The sequence below is a fragment of the Calliphora vicina genome, chromosome 3 (genome assembly GCF_958450345.1).
Source record: "Calliphora vicina chromosome 3, idCalVici1.1, whole genome shotgun sequence".
NCBI lineage: Eukaryota > Metazoa > Arthropoda > Insecta > Diptera > Calliphoridae > Calliphora > Calliphora vicina.
Window position 1 is genome coordinate 122,461,700 of NC_088782.1, and position 22,329 is coordinate 122,484,028.

General features: G+C 27.8%; 2 protein-coding genes across 4 annotated transcripts in view; one reads left to right on the plus strand and one right to left on the minus strand.

Annotated features, from left to right (window-relative positions):
• The window catches only part of LOC135955905 (rhoGEF domain-containing protein gxcJ-like), a 269,772-nt gene that overhangs the window by 216,471 nt on the left and 30,972 nt on the right, over positions 1-22,329 (minus strand). The gene's annotated exons all lie outside the window — the stretch shown is intronic.
• Ssk (Snakeskin) lies at positions 16,683-22,056 on the plus strand. The gene is made up of 3 exons (XM_065505478.1): positions 16,683-16,841; positions 21,107-21,303; positions 21,381-22,056. The coding sequence occupies exons 1-3, from the start codon at positions 16,791-16,793 to the stop codon at positions 21,619-21,621; spliced, it is 489 nt and encodes a 162-aa protein (XP_065361550.1). The 5' UTR covers positions 16,683-16,790; the 3' UTR covers positions 21,622-22,056.

Sequence of the window (22,329 nt, forward strand, 5' to 3'; positions counted from 1 at the left end):
AACACTTTTTGTTTAAATGGCAAAAAAAAATTCTGAAAATTTTTAAATTTTTTAAAAAAAAATTAAATTTTTGTACAAAAATTTTAGAAATTTCCAAAAAATGTTTAGTTAAATTATTAAAATGCAGTTTATTCTTAGAATTTTATACAAAACATTCCCAAATTTTTCTTTAATACACCCTCTACTAATGATTTTTTTGAAACTTTAGCTAAATAATATTAATCATACGCTCCTTGGGACAAAATCTTAAAAATTCGAAAACTTCAATAATTTATTACACTTTTGAAGAAAATTAGGATCGGATATTGTTCACCTGTTTCTAAACTACAAAATTTTGTTAAGGAAATTCAATAAAATAAATGATAAAATTAAAATTTTAGAAATTCCTAGAGTTCCATTCTAATGTTCAGAACATTTTCCTTTAAATGACAAAAAAAAATTCTCAAAATTTTTAAATTTTAAAAAAAAATTTAAATTTTTGTACAAAAATTTTAGAACTTTCAAAATAATTTTTATATGAATTATTAAAATGGTCTCTACACTTTCAAATTTATACAATTTCTGAGTTTTTTGAAACTTTAGGAAATTAATATTAATCATACGCTCCTTGGGACAAAATATTAAAAATTAGAAAAAATTTCAATATTTTATTGCACTTTTAAAGAAATCTAAGATAGGAAATTGTTCAACTGATTCTAAACTACAAATTGCTAAGGAAATTACTCAATTCAACAAAATAAATTATATAAATAATTTTTTATATAATTTATTTTAACTCTAGCAAAAATTTTTTAATTTTAAATTAAAATTTTCCCACAATTTAGAGATAAAATATTTATTGAGTTGCATTTAGATGTGTTCTTTATATATTTCAAGTGATTTAAACAATAATTCATAAAAAAAATTCTCAAAATTTTTTATCATTTCCAGAATTTTCTCAATTTTTTTCCAAAAATTTTAGAACTTTCAAAATAATTTTTATATAAATTATTAAAATGATCTTTACACTTTGAATTTTATACAAAACATTCCCAAATTTTTCTTTAAAACACCCTCTATTGCTGAGTTTTTTGAAACTTTAGCTAATTAATATTAATCATACGCTCCTTGGGACAAAATATTAAAAATTAGAAAATTTCAATATTTTATTGCACTTCTAAAGAAATCTAAAATAGGAAATTGTTCACCTGATTGTAAACTACAAAATTTTGTTAATGAAATTAATTAATTCAATAAAATAAATAGATTTTTTTTATTAAATATTTAACTTTAGCAGAATTTTTTAAAATTTTAAATAAAATATTTAGAAATTCAAATATATATTTTAGTCCTTTAAATAACAAAAACAAAATAATCATAAAAAATTCACAAAATTTTTGAAATTGTTTTAAATATGAGGTTTTTTTTATTTTTCCTTGGAGAATTTTCCTTTTCTAACATATTTTTTGCCATGTTTCAGGGTATTTATGAATGAAATTTTACTTCGAGTTGATGAATTATACTGTGTGCCGTAAATCTAGCTAAATTATTACTCAAATTGACCTGATTTTCCCTTAGTTTTTAGCGAATTTTATCAATGTTTCTCAATTAATATTACTCATACGTCCAGCTGGTTAACATTTTTTAAATTTCAAATATCTTGTAATTTACTTGAATTTTTAAACATTTCAATAGTTTATATTTTACCTTAAGACGATACTGATTCTGAATCTTTGAATTGTGTTTAAATGCTGCTTAAAATTTTAGTTAATTTCCTAAAATTCTGCAAAATTTTATTTTTTTTTTAAATTTTCAAAATTTATCACTTTTAAGGGGTTTGTTTACTTGAAGAATCCTTAAAATATTGTAAGAATGTTTGTAAAGTTTAATCATTTTTAAATTTTTATAACTTTTCTAGCTATTATCTATATATATTTTATTATTAATATTAATCATACGTCTGGGAGTTTATTGTTTATATCTACTTGAAGAATTTTCTTTTTTTAACAAATTTCGTTGAACTTTTTAAAATGAAATTTCGTTTTAAATTATAAATTATGCCAACAATAATAACTTTCACTTTAAAAATCATAAATATTCTTTGATTTCCTTTACATTTTTGAGATTTTTTCAATTATTGCTAAATTAATATTACACATACGTACCTATGTTTCTTACAACTGTAAAACTTTTAGTGTAAATTTATATAGAAAAATAAGTTTTAAGGCATTTTAATAGGGGTGTACTGCTTTATGAAATATTAAATAAAACCCCACATAAACCTTTCAAATACAAAATATAGTTTTATTTGTCAGTTAAATTTAAAAAAATCTCATAAAATTCTAGCTTTATTTATAACTATTTATTTGCTTAGTTTTAAGAGTTATCATCTCTTTTAATATCTCTTTCTATTTCTTATTTTGTAAAATCTCTTTTGAAACTTTAGCAAATCAATCTGTCTCTCTCTCTCTGTGTCTCTTTCTCTTTTTTCATTACGCATCAAATTTCAAGTTTTTTTTTCTTTGTTTTCATTTCGTTTTCTTACTATAATTTGGCTTTTGGTTTGTTTGTAAACAAATGAAACTTTTCATTCATAAAAGCTTTTTTTGCTTTCATGTTTTTTTTTTTGTTTGTTTTGTTTTTCTCTTTCTTTCTCATTTTGTGTGGGAAAAGCATTAAAAACACCGGCATGTGAACGAACATAGTGCCAAAAATTGTCTACATATTTAAGCTAACAGACAGATGTAACATTTACAGCCGCCTGTCTTTTGGCACATGTATGGAAAACAATAACAAACACAAAGTAAGTTCTTAAGTTATGATGTAATGGGTTGAAACACGAGCATTATGAATAAAATTGTAATAAAAATTATAGATTTTTTTTAAGGGGGCGAAAGAAAGATTTACAAAGGAATATTAAAAATAGTTGACACTTTTTGCCAACAGAACGTATGATTAATATTAATTGGGAAATATTGACAAAAATCGCTTAAAAAATTGTATAGAGGGAGTTTGACTATAGACGAGAGACTATAGGCGAGACTATAGACGAGACTATAGACGAGACTATAGGCGAGACTATAGACGAGACTATAGACGAGACTATAGACGAGACTATAGACGAGACTATAGACGAGACTATAGACGAGACTATAAGTCGAGACTATAAGGCGAGACTATAGACGTGATTATAGACGAGACTATAGACGAGAGATTATAGACGAGAGACTATAGACGAGAGACTATAGACGAGAGATTATAGACGAGAGACTATAGACGAGAGACTATAGACGAGAGACTAAAGACGAGAGACTGTAGACGAGAGACTGTAGACGTGAGACTATAGACGAGAGACTATAGACGAGAGACTATAGATGAGAGACTATAGACGAGATCATAGACGAGACTATAGACGAGAGATTATAGACGAGAGATTATAGACGAGAGACTATAGACGAGAGACTATAGACGAGAGGCTGTAGACGTGAGACTATAGACGAGAGACTATAGAGGAGAGACTATAGACGAGAGACTATAGATGAGAGACTATAGATGAGAGACTATAGGCGAGACTATAGACGAGACTATAGACGAGACTATAGACGAGACTATAGACGAGACTATAGACGAGACTATAGACGAGACTATAGACGAGACTATAGACGAGAGACTATAGATGAGAGACTATAGATGAGAGACTATAGGCGAGACTATACACGAGACTATAGACGAGACTATAGCCGAGACTATAGACGAGACTATAGACGAGAGACTATAGATGAGAGACTATAGATGAGAGACTATAGGCGAGACTATAGACGAGACTATAGACGAGACTATAGACGAGACTATAGACGAGACTATAGACGAGACTATAGACGAGACTATAGACGAGACTATAGACGAGACTATAGACGAGAGACTATAGATGAGAGACTATAGACAAGAGACTATAGACTATAGACGAGAGACTATAGACTATAGACGAGAGACTATAGATGAGAGACTATAGACGAGAGACTATTGGCGAGTCTATAGACGAGAGACTATGGATAAGAGACTATAGGCGAAACTATAGACGAGACTGTAGACGAGACTGTAGACGAGACTATAGACGAGACTACAGACGAGCCTATAGATGAGACTATAGACGAGACTATTGACGAGACTATAGACGAGACTATAGACGAGAGACTATAGACGAGACTATAACGAGAGACTATAGATCAGATACTATAGACGATTGACTAGGCGAGAGACTATAGAAGAGAGACTACATATGGGAGACTATAGACGAGAGATTATAAACAAGGGACTATAGATGAGAGACTATAGACGAGACTATAAAATGTTGAAAATAAATCAAGGTTTCACAATCAATATCTGCTTAAGATAAACTAACAAATTATTTGAAAATTCAAGTAAAAAACCAAATTTTTGCAATTTAAATTAATTAAACCAGCAGTATGTATGATTAATATTAATTAAGAAATATTGACAAAATCAGTTAAAAAGTACCCGAAATCAAATAAAATTTAAATGCTTTCTTAAATTAAGGTAAATTTAATAGTACATTTTTGTAAATTAGATAAAAATGTCATTTAAAATGTCATTGAAACTAATAATGAAAATCACAAAATAATTGATATAAATTGGAAAATAAAGCAAGAGATCTCTAAAAAATAAATAACTTAAAACTTATTTTCTATAGAAATTTATACAACTAAATGCGTTTTACAGAAATATTAACCATAAGTCGCAGTGGATGAAATATTTGACATTATTTCAAGGTATTTTACAATACTGTAAGGATTATTTAAAGACAACAAGCATTAAAATAATTTAGATTTGGAAATTTAAAAAAAAAATTCGAATTTTATCGCTTAAAATTTAAAAATCAGCAGAAATTTTTAAGATTATAAAAAGTTTATACCAGTTTTTACAATCAACAAAAGCTCTTGAATAAGTTATTCCAAAAAAATATGTGAAAATTTCAGTAAAACCTATGATTATTGCAATTTAAAAAAAAATTGTCCGCCTGAACGTATGATTAATATTAATTTGCTGGAGTTGTAATAAATAGCGTATAAAATGCTGTTTAAAAGAAATTTTAAGCAATTTTTTGTAAGGAATCTTTAGAATAGTCTTCATTATTAAATTTGAGCTAAAACTTTTTAAGAAATTTCTAAAATTTAAAATGAAATTTAAAGACTTTTCAGAAGTGCTCAAAAATTTAAGGAATTTTTTTGTCAATATTTTGCTGTACTGAAGAATTTATTAAATTATTAAGCACAAAATTTTTACTAATTTCCAGTAACTAAATCTGAGAAAGGCTTTTGGTAGATAAAAAATTTAAGTTTTTGGAAATTTTCAAAATATTTGAAAGAATTCATGGATTTTTTTTTCATTTTATTAATTTATTAAAAAATTAAGTTTAGATTTAATCGACTACTAATAATAGATCTGATCAAAGCTTTTAATAGAGTTTAAATTGTTTAAATATTTGATTAGATTAGATTGGAGAATGGACCTTAGTATTAATGTCAACAAATTGCTCAATTTATGTCTCATATAGCAATATTTACAAGAAATCTCAGAAGGGTTTTTATAATTTTTAATACCAATTCTTATTATTTTTTATTCTTACTTGTTTTACATATCCGTATGTCAAAAGTCAACAAATTTACCTGCAAAGAAAATAATACAAAAAACTAATAAATAGAAATTTTTCTAAAAATAGAATTTAATAAAACACTAGAAATAAAAGTGAAAAGCAAAATATTATTTATAAAAAATTATATTATCTTTATTAAAATTATATTTTTTAATCAGATTTTCCATACTTAACCTAACAGCTTCTTGTAAATTTATTTCCATTTTCAAATTTAACAGTTTATTTAAATATTCTGCCATTTAACTGTTTTGAGAGCCCTCTGGTGGTTAATTAACGAACACTCAATACTATACACACACACTAACCCTCATATACTCCTTACAAAATGAAAACAAATCTGCAGTTAAACACTCTCTGTAGTTCTCTCTCTATCTCCCTCTCTTAAAATAAACGTAAACAAAACAAAAAACAGCAAAACAGAAAACTGTAACTGCAAATCTCTTTAATAAAAACAACAAAAACTAAATGCAAAAACAACAACAACATTAACAAAACCACTCTTAATGACAATAACAATAATAATAAAAATAAACTTTAATTAATTTTCTACATATTTGGCGGTTATTTTTAATTTTTAATTTGAAAACATTTTTTTTTTGCCACACACAAACTAAAAAACGAAATAAATTCAGCACAAAAAATATTGGAAATACAACTCATTTAGCCATAAATAATCATGATAATGATGATGTAGTCAAGCCATCTATCCAGCCAGTTAGTGAGTCAGTATGTCCGTCCGTCCATCTGTCTGTCCTCCTATGCGTTGAACTGCAACGTAATAATAATAATATTCTTTTTATATTTTATATACCCGGCGTGTGAGTTCCAATTCTGAAACAAAAACCAGCTGGTTAATAATCTGGCAAACAAACAGTCGGTCGTCATCTTGATTTGTAACATTGTGTTTGTTACTTGAGGTAGAAGTTTTTATTTTTGGGATGACTACACTTTAAGAAACTTGTATGCCGTGGTTTGTGAGGTCTCATTCTACATATTGTGAGAATATAGCAAACGACAATAATAATAACAATAAACTACACACAATTCAAACCGCATCCAACACTGGCACCCTATAGAGACCAAAAAAAAATGAAAAAAAATATTTTGTAAAAATTCTAGAGACTATAGAGGAGACTATAGACGAGACTATAGACGAGACTATAGACAAGGCTATAGACGAGACTATAGACAAGACTATAGAGGAGACTATAGACGAGACTATCGACGAGACTATAGACGAGACTATAGACGAGACTATAGACGAGACTATAGACGAGACTATAGACGAGACTATAGACGAGACTATAGACGAGACTATAGACGAGACTATAGACGAGACTATAGACGAGACTATAGACGAGACTATAGACGAGACTATAGACGAGACTATAGACGAGACTATAGACGAGACTATAGACGAGACTATAGACGAGACTATAGACGAGACTATAGACGAGACTATAGTCGAGACTATAGACGAGACTATAGACGAGACTATAGACGAGACTATAGACGAGACTATAGACGAGACTATAGACGAGACTATAGACGAGACTATAGACGAGACTATAGACGAGACTATAGACGAGACTATAGACGAGACTATAGACGAGACTATAGACGAGACTATAGACGAGACTATAGACGAGACTATAGACGAGACTATAGACGAGACTATAGACGAGACTATAGACGAGACTATAGACGAAACTATAGACGAAACTATAGACGAGACTATAGACGAGACTATAGACGAGACTATAGACGAGACTATAGACGAGACTATAGACGAGACTATAGACGAGACTAAAGAGGGGACTGTAGACGAGACTATAGACGAGACTATAGAGGAGACTAAAACGAGACTATAGAGGAGACTATATAGGAGACTAAAGAGGGGACTGTAGACGAGACTATAGAGGAGACTATAGAGGAGACTATAGAGGAGAATATAGACGAGACTATAGACGAGACTATATACGAGACTATAGACGAGACTATAGACGAGACTATAGACGATACTATAGACGAGACTATAGACGAGACTATAGAGGAGACTATAGACGAGACTATAGAGGAGACTATAGACGAGACTATAGAGGAGACTATAGAGGATACTATAGAGGAGACTACAGACGAGACTATATACGAGACTACAGAAGAGACTATAGACGAGACTATAGACGAGACTATAGACGAGACTATAGAGGAGACTATAGAGGGGACTATAGAGGAGACTATAGACGAGACTATAGACGAGACTATAGACGAGACTATAGACGAGACTATAGACGAGACTATAGACGAGACTATAGACGAGACTATAGACGAGACTATAGACGAGACTATAGACGAGACTATAGACGAGACTATAGACGAGACTATAGACGAGACTATAGAGGAGACTATAGACGAGACTATAGAGGAGACTATAGAGGAGACTATAGACGAGACTATAGACGAGACTATAGAGGAGACTATAGAGGAGACTATAGAGGAGACTATAGACGAGACTAAAGAGGAGTCTATAGAGGGGACTATAGAGGGGACTATAGACGAGACTATATATGAGACTATAGACGAGACTAAAGAGGAGACTATAGACGAGACTATAGAGGAAACTATAGAGGGGACTATAGATGAGACTATAGAGGGGACTATAGAGGAGACTATAGAGGAGACTATAGAGGAGACTATAGAGGAGACTATAGAGGGGACTATAGACGAGACTATAGAGGAGACTATAGACGAGACTATAGAGGAAACTATAGAGGGGACTATAGATGAGACTATAGAGGGGACTATAGAGGAGACTATAGAGGAGACTATAGAGGAGACTATAGAGGGGACTATAGACGAGACTATAGAGGAGACTATAGAGGAGACTATAGAGGAGACTATAGAGGGGACTATAGAGGGGACTATAGAGGAAACTATAGAGGAAACTATAGAGGAGACTATAGACGAGACTAAAGAGGAGTCTATAGAGGGGAATATAGAGGGGACTATAGACGAGACTATATATGAGACTATAGACGAGACTAAAGAGGAGACTATAGACGAGACTATAGAGGAAACTATAGAGGGGACTATAGATGAGACTATAGAGGAGACTATAGACGAGACTATAGAGGAGACTATAGACGAGACTATAGAGGAAACTATAGAGGAAACTATAGAGGAGACTATAGACGAGAATATAGACGAGACTATAGAGGGGACTATAGAGGAAACTAAAGAGGAGACTATAGACGAGACTATAGAGGAGACTATAGATGAGACTATAGAGGAGACTATAGAGGAAACTATAGAGGGGAGTATAGACGAGACTATAGAGGAGACTATAGAGGAGACTATAGAGGAGACTATAGATGAGACTATAGATGAGACTATAGAGGAGACTATAGAGGGGACTATAGACGAGACTATAGAGGAGACTATAGATGAGACTATAGAGGAGACTATAGAGGGGACTATAGACGAGACTATAGAGGAAACTAAAGAGGAGACTATAGACGAGACTATAGAGGAAACTAAAGATGAGACTATAGAGGAAACTATAGAGGGGAGTATAGACGAGACTATAGAGGAGACTATAGAGGAGACTATAGAGGAGACTATAGAGGAGACTATAGAGGAGACTATAGACGAGACTATAGAGGAGACTATAGATGAGACTATAGAGGAGACTATAGAGGGGACTATAGACGAGACTATAGAGGAAACTATAGAGGGGACTATAGAGGAGACTATAGAGGATACTATAGAGGAGACTATAGACGAGACTATAGAGGAGACTATAGAGGAGACTATAGACGAGACTATAGAGGAGACTATAGAGGAGACTATAGAGGAGACTATAGAGGGGACTATAGACGAGACTATAGAGGAGACTACAGAGGAGACTATAGACGAGACTATAGAGCCTACTCTTAGAGCCTACTTTTAGGTGTTTAAAAAATGATTCCTGGTTTTCATGCTAAAACAAATTGTAGCAGTTTTCCCAATTCGTTTAATTTGATGACATAAAAATTAAGAGAGAAAAAAAAAGAAACAACAACTGGTTTTATTTATATTCTTAGTTTTGCCTACAATACAATAATAATGACGTTGATGACGCTGGCATTGTGTTGGTTGTAGTCGTTGAAGGCGATGATGAGGTTGTTGATTATTTCACAGAGTCTTCAAATGAGTCATTTTACTTGTATTTCCAACTTAAATATAAATAAATTGAAATATTTATATGTATATACCTCGACAGTATACACACATACATATTTCCGACCGTATTTTGTATATTTATTTACATATTGTATTTTGTAGATACAATATATGGCAGTAGTACGATGACGGGTAAGAGTATATAGCCAACGGCATGCGTCTCAGACACGTTTTAATGCCAAAAATATACAGATACGGCTGTGTTTTAGAGAAAGAGAAGAGACATACACAAAATTTAAATACAAATAAATACAAAAATACAAAAATAAATAAAAGAATAAAAGAATATTAATAAAAACGACCATAATAACAACAATTTTCTTTTTAAATGAGTTAATCGATGCAAATGTGGCATGTATTTGAATTTGAATACTCGTACTATTGAGTAGAAAGAATATGATGTGTGCGCCTTAATTTTCTGTTTTTTTTTCATATTTTGATGATGATGATGAAGTGTGGGTCCCATTTCTGTTCATGTTTTTTGTCAGTTTTTTTTTTATTTTTTTTATTTTGAAAATTAATATTCTTTATTGTTGAATTTATTTACTATAGTGTTAAAATATTTGCTGCTTTTTATATGCCATTAAGTCTTTAATTTAATAGTGGAGGGGATTATAATTTTAATACTTGGACAATATGTTTAATGTTGTGTTTGTATAGTTTCAGTATTTTGTTATAATTTATTTCAGTTTTTCTTATGTTTATATACCTATTTTTGTGTATTTTTTTGTTTTCAACATAATTTAGTAATAGTTTTTTGCTAAACTGAACTATTGACCTTGTTTTTTCTAGAGTTTTGTTTTGTTGTGATTTTTTTTTTCGTATTTTTGCAGTAGAATTTTAAATGATTGTTAAACAAAACTGGTTTATAAGTCATACATTAATGATTTTGTTAAATTAAAAATAAAATTTGTTTAAAAACTTAACAAATGCTAAATAATTGCATGATTTTAAATAAAATATATAAAAAAGTCATTAAGCAAATAGGGAAGTATTAAACGCCATTCTGAGAATGCTATAGGAAAATAGACCAGACTATCATAGACCAGAGAATCATAGACCAGACTATCATAGACCAGACTATCATAGACCAGACTATCATAGACCAGACTATCATAGACCAGAGAATCATAGACCAGACTATCATAGACCAGACTATCATAGACCAGACAATCATATACCAGAGAATCATAGACCAGAGAATCATAGACCAGACTATCATAGACCAGACTATCATAGACCAGAGAATCATAAATCAGACTATCAAAGACCAGACTATCATAGACCAGACTATGATAGACCAGACTATGATAGACCAGACTATGATAGACCAGACTATGATAGACCAGACTATGATAGACCAGACTATGATAGACCAGACTATGATAGACCAGACCATAGACCAGACCATAGACCAGACTATGATAGACCAGACCATAGACCAGACCATAGACCAGACCATAGACCAGACCATAGACCAGACCATAGACCAGACCATAGACCAGACCATAGACCAGACCATAGACCAGACCATAGACCAGACCATAGACCAGACCATAGACCAGACCATAGACCAGACCATAGACCAGACCATAGACCAGACCATAGACCAGACCATAGACCAGACCATAGACCAGACCATAGACCAGACCATAGACCAGACCATAGACCAGACCATAGACCAGACCATAGACCAGACCATAGACCAGACCATAGACCAGACCATAGACCAGACCATAGACCAGACCATAGACCAGACCATAGACCAGACCATAGACCAGACCATAGACCAGACCATAGACCAGACCATAGACCAGACCATAGACCAGACCATAGACCAGACCATAGACCAGACCATAGACCAGACCATAGACCAGACCATAGACCAGACCATAGACCAGACCATAGACCAGACCATAGACCAGACCATAGACCAGACCATAGACCAGACCATAGACCAGACCATAGACCAGACCATAGACCAGACCATAGACCAGACCATAGACCAGACCATAGACCAGACCATAGACCAGACCATAGACCAGACCATAGACCAGACCATAGACCAGACCATAGACCAGACCATAGACCAGACCATAGACCAGACCATAGACCAGACCATAGACCAGACCATAGACCAGACCATAGACCAGACCATAGACCAGACCATAGACCAGACCATAGACCAGACCATAGACCAGACCATAGACCAGACCATAGACCAGACCATAGACCAGACCATAGACCAGACCATAGACCAGACCATAGACCAGACCATAGACCAGACCATAGACCAGACCATAGACCAGACCATAGACCAGACCATAGACCAGACCATAGACCAGACCATAGACCAGACCATAGACCAGACCATAGACCAGACCATAGACCAGACCATAGACCAGACCATAGACCAGACCATAGACCAGACCATAGACCAGACCATAGACCAGACCATAGACCAGACCATAGACCAGACCATAGACCAGACCATAGACCAGACCATAGACCAGATAAAAGTGTTTGTTAAAAGTGTTTCAAAAACATTTAATTTCTGTCAACTCAAAGTAGGGGTATTGATTATTTGTCAAAGTACATGCGATTAATTCACGGATAACTAAGGATAAACTGGTTTTAGCTGGCAATTGCTTATAAACATACGATTAATTATTTTTTTTTTTTTAAATAAAATTCTACTGGGAAAATAAATAAAAATAGCAAACTAATTGCAAATAATGCTTGCAATGAGTTAAACAATTAAAACAAATGGGTTACTTTAAATCCCAATTGAAAAAAAAAAACAATCGTTATACACAAATGAAAACATAAATTTGTATAAAGCATAGATATAATATAACCAAATCTTTTAATTGGTTTTTTTTATAGTATTTTTTTCGAAGTCTATAATTTTACATCCCGTATTCGTGTGACACATAAAATATTAGTTTTTTTTCTGGGTTTTATTTTTCTCTCTTTTTAAATCAAAAGCCGCTTTTATAGTTTAGTACATGTTTTTTTTTTAGTTTAAAATTTCCTTGTACGAATTGTTGTCGTATGTCGTATGCTTGAGCTCTGTGTTGTATGTAATATTATTATTATTATTGTTTTATTTACAGTATTGTGGTTATTGTAATTTACTATACAATACAATTTCCTAATAATTAAATGCTAAATTATGTACATATACAATTTGTGTACCAACACTTTAGTGTCTCACTTTCAATAACAATTTAAATTGATATTTTTTTTGTTCACTATTGTTGTTGTTGAATTATTCGTATTACGAGTTCGAGTGTGAGACAGACTTAGAAGCTAAAGTGGGCGGAAAAGATAATATGAGTTAAAATATTTCAAACCGGTTATTTCCACTTAAATTAGCCTAGAACCAAGTTATCCGCTATTATCCGCTTTTATCCGAAATTATGAAATTTCATTATTTTGGTCAAACAACTTCTAAAAAGCAATGGAAACCGTTTTAAATAACTTGTTCAACCCTTAATAAGCTCAAAACCATGTTATCCGCTATTATCCGTTTTTATCCGAATTCCCAAAACTGTCCAAAATTGTGTTAAAAATATTATTTTCCAACTTTCTTAACATAATAAAATATTTCAAAAGATTTTTTTATATAAAATTTGTAAATTTTGGCTAAAAATTCCATTTCGAAAAAATTGGTTTCAAAATTTTGGCGTTTTTATTCATGATTTTTGAAATTGCTTTTTTTGCTTAAAGGGAATAGGGGTTTTCTGGCTGAAAAATTTCTAAGTTCAGTGATTAAAATTAAAAATACGCCTATTTTAAAACATGTTTACAGCTTTATTGAAATTTTCTGGCTTAAAATTTTTTAAATTCAGTAATTTTGGTTAAATCAATTAAAATTTTGAAATTTGGAATAAAAAATTCAAAAATATCCAAACATAAATTTGAATCCCAAAAAATTTTAATTTCAATGAAACTGTAATAAAATTTGAAAAAAAAAATTCAAAATTTTTTCAAAAGAAAAATTTTCTTAAAAAAAAAATTCAAAATTTTTCCAAAAAAAAAATTTTTCTTAAAAAAAAATTCCAAAATTTCCCAAAAAAAAAATATTTTTTGGAATTTAAAAAGAACTTTTAAAAAATTTTTAAACGTTATGAAAATGAATTTGACACAATTTTCTATGCTCAAATCCGCATAGAACTTTATTATCCGCCCTTAAAAGTTTTTATCCGAGATTTCCCAAATTGCATTTTCTAGCTTAAAAATGGCTAATTTCAATAATTTTTCTTTGAGATTTTAAAATTTCACACAAAAATGTTTAAATTAAGCAAAATCTGCAAAGAACTGTATTGAACGCTTAATGAAAATTAGATTTTGTCTATTAAAAATGTTAAAATTCCTTAACTTTAGTTAGAAAAATACATATTTTAAAGAAATTTTAATAAAATTAAAAAAAAAATATTTTTTAACAAAAAAAAAAAAAAATCTGAAATATTTTGTTCAAAATAATGTTTATTTTTAATTAAGTTATGAAAGTGAATAAAAAATACTTTTCTAAGCTCAAATCAGCCTAGAAATACATTATCCATGCTTATCCGTTTTTATCCGGAAAATCTGAAATTGCATTCTTGGGCTCAAAAATAGCAAATTTATATAGATTTGGTAATAAGATTAAGATTTCTTATATTGAATCAAAGACTAAAATTAAATTAAAAATAAAATTTTAAAAATTTTACAGAAAAATATGAAAAAATTTAATTCAAAATTTTTCAAAACAAAAAAAATCGAAAATATTTTGATTCAAAATAATGTTTATTTTTAATGAAGTTATGCAAGTGAATATAAAACACATTTCTACGCTCAAATCAGCCTAGAAATACATTATCCGTGCTTATCCGTTTTTATCCGGAAAATCCGAAACTGCATTCATGGGCTCAAAAATAGCAAATTTATATAGATTTTGTTATAAGATTAAGATTTCTTATATTGAATCAAAGATTAATAAAATTTTTAAATTTTACAGAAAAATATGAAAAAATTTAATTCAAAATTTTTCAAAACAAAAAAAATCTAAAATATTTTGATTCAAAATCATGTTTATTTTTAATTATGTTATGAAAGTGAATAAAAAATACTTTTCTAAGCTCAAATCAGCCTAGAAATACATTATCCATGCTTATCCGTTTTTATCCGGAAAATCTGAAATTGCATTCTTGGGCTCAAAAATAGCAAATTTATATAGATTTGGTAATAAGATTAAGATTTCTTATATTGAATCAAAGAATAAAATTAAATTAAAAATAAAATTTTAAAAATTTTACAGAAAAATATGAAAAAATTTATTCAAAATTTTTCAAAACAAAAAAAAAAAAAAAATATTTTGATTCAAAATAATGTTTATTTTTAATTAAGTTATGCAAGTGAATATAAAACACATTTCTATGCTCAAATCAGCCTAGAAATACATTATCCGTGCTTATCCGTTTTTATCCGGAAAATCTGAAATTGCATACTTGGGCTCAAAAATAGCAAATTTATATAGATTTTGTTATAAGATTAAGATTTCTTATATTGAATCAAAGATTAATAAAATTTTTAAATTTTACAGAAAAATATGAAAAAATTTAATTCAAAATTTTTCAAAACAAAAAAATCTAAAATATTTTGATTCAAAATAATGTTTATTTTTAATTTAGTTATGCAAGTGAATATAAAACACATTTCTACGCTCAAATCAGCCTAGAAATACATTATCCGTGCTTATCCGTTTTATCCGAAAAATCCGAAATTGCATTCTTGGGCTCAAAAATAGCAAATTTATATAAATTTTGTTATATGATTACTTATATTGAATCAATAAATAGTTAAGAGTAAAAATTCCTTAATTTGTTGAGGCCTCATCCCTTATTTCTGTCTAACAGGTTGCTGTATTCAAGTGAAAATAATCGTCTGTCTATGTGCAATTGAAACTGGCAAGATTTTTATATTACAATTAAAAAAAATACAAGCGGTATTGTGTTATTAAACAATAATTAAAATATGCTGTCTTAAGCTTTTTAACTTATTTAATAGGAAAAAGTAATAATTAAAAACAAATAGCACTTGCATTTACAAATATTTTTACATAAAAAGAATTTTAATTGAAAAAACTGTAAAAGCAAAAGTGTTAAAAAGAATTTTAATTACTCATGTTAAGAATAATTTACATTATTTACTTAATTAATAACAAAATGACGTCATTATTTTAAAGTTTTAGGTTATTTTAAGGGACTTAAAACAGGAAGTTTAGAGTGACCAAAAGTTTAACAAAAAAATTATCTTTACAGCTATTTTTTTTCCAAATAAATAAATGATGAATAATGAGTGTAGAGTTACTAAAACAATGAAATTAATTTAAAGAATTATTATTCTTTTTTTTTGTCTGTTATCAATGATTTTGATAAGATAAAAAAAAATAATATAACAAGCAAGTAGGGCGGCAGGTGTAAGTAAATTTGTAACCCACATAACAAGCTCAACAAAGTTAACGTTTTGAGTTTTCTATATACAGAGAAAATTGTTATCATTTTAGGCTTTAAACTGTTATTATCTAATCTTATCAGTAGAACCCATACACTTGCCAGACACAATCTCAACAACAATAGAATGTGAAAAATAAAGAGGGATTGCAAAAGCAACAGGTTGTATAGGAAATTATTTATATTTCAGTTTTTTTTTCTTTTTTTTTTTTTGTAGTATTGAAAGAAAAGAAAAATATAGGTTTTTTGATATCATTTGTAGCCGTAGTGTGTCAGTTAACGAACGAAAAACGCAACGACAAGTGAAGCAAAGAACCTGAGCTTTATTTTGGGAAAAGAAGTTTTTTTTAAACAAAAATAAAACAAATTTGAAAGAATATTTTAATAAATTAAACAAAAAAAGAAAACTCAACGAAAACATGGTGTCTGTAGAAACAATTGGCTCAATATTTATCAAGGCCTTGAAATTGGTAGGAATTTGAGAAAAGAAAAACTTCAAAAATAAAAAGATTTAAAAAAAATGGTTATATAAAACTAAAAAAGAAAGAAAAATATTTAAAAACTAAACTATAATATAAACAAACAATAAATGTCAACTTAAAAGTATCTTTAAAAGACATTTAAATCCCAAACAAGTGTAAAAAATTAACTTCAAAATGAAACATAACTAAACTTTAAAGTAATGACTCATACAACACAAACAACAATATTAAATTTCAATAAAAAATAATGAACTGAAATTGATAAACAACAAATAATTATATTCATTTAAAATTTTTAAGAAAATCAAAAAAAAAATTTAGGAAAAAATATTTCCTTAAATTTTGTAAAAACTTAAAAAAAATTTCCTTAAATTTTGTAAAAAATATTTACAAAAAAGCTTAAAATTAAAGAAAATAACCTTTAAAAGAGATTAAATTACTTTTTCCGCCTTAAATAAGCCTTAAAACCTGTTATCCGCTATTATCCGCGTTTATCCGTTTTTATCCGAATACCCAAAGTTGCTGCAAATTGCATAAAATTTAAGATTTAGCATCTTTATAAACATACAAAGAATATTTCATAACAAATTTCCCAAAAAATTTCAATATTTCGCACAAAATTTAAATTTGAAAAATTTTGGTTACAAAATTTTCTAAAGAAAATAAGAAAAAGCAAGAAAATTAAATGTTTAAGGATTTTCCGTCTTTAAATAACTCAAAATTAAGTTATCTGCTAAAATTAAATAGAATAAAATACTTTTCCCGGCTTAAATAAACCTCAAAAGCTGTTATCCGCTTTTATCCGTTTTTATCCGAATTTTCAAAGTTGCTGCAAATTGCATAAAATTTAAGATTTAGCATCTTTATAAACATACAAAGAATATTTTAAAACAAATTTTAATATTCCGTTCGAAATTTAAATTTGAAAAATTTCGCCAAAAAAAAAATTCGCAAAAAAAGCTCAAAAAACAAGAAAAATGTATTTTAAAAGCTTTGTAACTCTTTAAATAACTCATTCCTAGCCTTATGCTGAAACTTATTAGATTTAAATACTTTTTCCGCCTTAAATAAGCCTTAAAACCTGTTATCCGTATTTATCCGAATTTCCAAAGCTGATCTAAATGTTACAAAAAGTATTTTTTTAAAACAATTTAATCATAAATAACATATTTCCCAGTAATTTTCTCATTAAAATAACTATTTCGTTAGAAAATTTTAAAATCGCCAAATTTCGAAATTAAATTTGTTAATTTTTTTACAAATTTCATTAAAATTTCTTAATTTAGAAACAAAACATTTCACTTGTTTTACTCATGATTCATTGAATAAGCAAACAAACTCATATTTCTTCATATCAACCACTCCCAAAAGCGTGGTCAAATCAAGCAAACATTTCATAAATATTATTACTCTAGTAGTTAGTAAGCGTTAATGCCATATTTGCTATAGTAGTAGTATGAATATTCATATTTAAAGCAAAAACAACAACAAAATCATACACCCATACCACAAACCAATTCAAAATAAAATGAGTAATTGATAACCAAAATGTTTCAAGGTAGTAATAATTTTTACAACGGAAAGAAGAAGTGAAAAAAACACTGATAAAGAATTAATATTATCATAAACCAAAATAATAATAAAGAATGTTACACATAAAGTATAAATTATTTCAAAAAAAGACAAAATTACCTGTTCAAAATGGTTTCAAAAGTCTTAATGACAGTAATCTTTTCATAGAACCTTTTAAAACCCTAAAATAAACCTGTTTTCTGCAAAACGAATTCAAAGCGGATAATAAGTATTTTTTTGTTTCACACAAAATTTCAAGTTATTATAGGGATTGTTATAAGAAAAACCTAAAAATAAAACAAATTTATAAAAAACCGGTTAATGATTATTTGGAACCGGATAAAAACCGAATAAAATCCGTTCCAGAATTAAGCGATTAATATTGAAAAATATAGTTTGAGGCAGTTTTAAATAGTTCACAAAATATCGATTATTCGAATAAAATTTTTCGAATTAAAATTTCAATTTTTTTTTGGGATTTTATTATTTTTCCAATACTCTTTTTATTCAAATAAATTTTGTATTCGATTAAAAATTAATCGAATAAAATTTGTAAATTTTAAATAAATTCAAAAAAAATTGAATTTAAAAACAGTGTGTTTTTAAATTCAATTTTTTATTATTATTAACCGGTTTTTTTATTCGAGTAAATTTTGTATTCGATTAAAAATTAATCGAATGAAATGTTTCATATTCGTAAATTTTAAACAAACTCAATATCTACAGATAGTTAAAATTTTATAAACTCCCCAAAAATAAGACTAACCGGTTTTTAATCGATTAATTGAATCTAATAAAATTGTGTTAATATATTTTTTAACAATTTTATGTGCAAATATGTAAAAAGTTTTTTGAATTTTTAATTTAATCGAATAAATATTTTTTCATATTTTTCTTATTATTTTTTTTTAGAACATTTAAAATATTCATAATTTATTCGAATAATTTAAAAAATAATCGATTAATTTAATCGAATACAATATTTTTTACATTTTTAAACTATATTATATGCTAAAAAATAAATCTAAAAATGATAACTATTCAATAACAAACCGGGTTTTTAATCGATTAATTTAAGCGAATAAATTTTTTTTATATTTTTGAAAATTTTTGTATGCCAAAAAAATAAATCTAAAAATTTTAACTATTCAAAAACAAACCGGTTTTTAATCGATTAAAAATAATCGATTATTTTAATCGAATAAATATTTTTTTTATTTTTTAATACGTTTAATAGACAAAATTAAATTTAATTCATTTAAAATTTCCATAATTTATTCGAATAATTTAAAAAGTAATCGAATAATTTAATCGAATACAATTTTTTTACATTTTTAAACTATTTTATATAACAAAAAAGTAATTCTTAAAATATTAAACAATCAATAAAAAAACGGTTTTTAATCGATTAAAAATAATCGAATAAATTTTTTTTTTATTTTTAAACTATTTTATATGCCAAAAAGCAAATCCAAAAATTTTAACAATTCAACAAATCGGTTTTTAATCGATTACTTAATTCGAATAATTTATGTTTTCTTATTTTTACTGATTTTATTTAGAAGAAAGTAAATTTTAATAAATTTTTAATTGAATTAAATTATTCTTAGAAAATGAATGGACTTATTTAACCGAATAAAATTGTATTCTTTTATTTTAATTCGAATAAATATTTTTTTCTTATTTTTTCATAAATTTAATTTTAGTTCATTTAAAATTTCCATAATTTATTCGAATAATTTAAAAAGTAATCGATTAATTTAATCGAATAAAATTTTTTTTATATTTTTAAACAATTTTATATGACAAAAAATAAAAATAAAAAATTTTTAATATTCAGTAACAACCCGGTTTTTAATCGATTAAAAATAATCTATTAATTTAATATACCAAAAAATAAATCCAAAAATTTGAACAATTCAATAACAAAACGGGTTTTAATCGATTACTTAATTGGAATAATTTATGTTTTCTTATTTTTACTGATTTTATTTAGAAGAAAGTAAATTTTAATACATTTTTAATTGAATTATGTTTTAGTATAAAATTAATTTAATCGAATAAAATTGTATTCTTTATTTTAATTCGATTAATTTAATCGAATAAATATTTTTTTCTTATTTTTTGATAAATTTATATGGACAAATTTAATTTTAATACATTAAAAATTTCCATAATTTATTCGAATAATTTAAAAAGTAATCGATTAATTTAATCGAATAAATTTTTTTTTTATATTTTTAAAAATTTTTTTATGCCAAAAAAATAAATCTAAAAATGTTAACTATTTAAAAACAAACCGGTTTTTAATCGATTAAAAATAATCGATTAATTTAATCGAATAAAGTTTTTTTATATTTTAAAACTATTTTAAATGCCAAAAAATAAATCAAAAAATTTTAACTATTCAATAACAAACCGGTTTTAATCGATTACTTTATTCGAATAATTTATTTTTTCTTAGTTTTTTACTGATTTTATTTGGAAAAAAGTTAATTTTAATCGATTTTTAATATATAAATGAATCGAATAAAATAGTTTTAAACGATTGAAATATTATTCGATTAATTTAATCAAATAAATCAAATTTTCTAATTGTTGTAACTAATTTTAATCATATAAAATTTGACTTTTCCCAATTTATTCGATTAATTTTGTCAATATGTATTCGTTTTTTCCAGGTCCTCAATTTAATCATTCTTATACTTTATCGCATTGGTGATGGCGGTGAATTCTTGGGGGTTGGCGGCACTTGGAATCTAAATGAGGAGAAGAGTGCAGATTGTGAAATAGTAGCATCTGGAGTAATGGTGGGCTTTTTCATTTACACCGGCTGTCATACTATTGCCTATTTGTTTGGCACCACCAAACACAAGAGGTAAGACGAAAGATACCTAAAATAAATATGAATTGAGTTGAAAATTCTAATACCGAAATTGTGTTTATCTTTTTCAGAGAATTATCCGACACCATTATGAATGTGGTGGGCACCTTCATGTGGATAGCTGTAGGCGGTACTGCTTTGCACTACTGGAAGGGTTACATGAAGGACAATGATTTCTTGTATGTGGCCTCTGAGAGACAAGTTGGCATTGCCATGGGTGCTTTGTGTGTTATAGAGGGTGCCTTGTATCTATTGGATACGGTATTGGCCTGCATACATTATTCCAAGGGAGATTCCGATTATGTGCAATAAATGAACAAATTTAGAAGATGAGAGGAGTGCAGAGAGACAGAGAGAAGGAGGAGGAGGGAACATCATGTTTAGAACAGCAACAAACGAATATAAACTATTTTTTTTTTCATATAATTTTTACAACATAAGTTCAAATTAGTTTTAAAATAATTTTGCCCGTTAGTTTTTTCATTAAAAATCTAAACAAAAAAGAAAATTTTTAAATAATTGTACAAAAAATCAATAAGATTTTTAATTGAAAATTAAATCAAAGAGATTTTTTTTAAATATTTTTAAATTAAAACACCACAAAAATTGTCACTGGCATTTTTATTTATGAACATTTTATGAAATTTCAACTCCCAGCAATCATTTACATATTTTTAATATATTTTGTTTAAATTACTATCACCTTATTATTTTCTATAACAATAAAGATTTTTTTAGTTAAAAAAACTAGGTTAAGAAAATGTTTCCTTACAAAAACTATTGATTTTGAATTGAACAAACATTTTATTAAATTTGCCGAGGGAAGAATCTCATCCATACAGTTTACCCATTTTAAGAGTGATATTTTTGAGAAAAACTGTTAAATTCTAACCTCACTTTTGCTTGTGACAACAAATTATCCAGGGTTACATTTTGTCTTTAAAACAGGGTTGATTTAAATTGTAGTTCACATAGAATTAAAGCATAACTTAAGGCTTTAAAACAAAAATAAAGAGCTTC

Excerpts from the sequence above, each read along its gene's own strand:
- Ssk (XM_065505478.1), top strand. The coding sequence starts at position 16,791 with ATGGTGTCTGTAGAAACAATTGGCTCAATATTTATCAAGGCCTTGAAA. Across the intron at positions 16,842-21,106 it reads TTATCAAGGCCTTGAAATTG|GTCCTCAATTTAATCATTCT; the intron begins GTAGGAATTTGA and ends CGTTTTTTCCAG. Across the intron at positions 21,304-21,380 it reads GGCACCACCAAACACAAGAG|AGAATTATCCGACACCATTA; the intron begins GTAAGACGAAAG and ends TATCTTTTTCAG.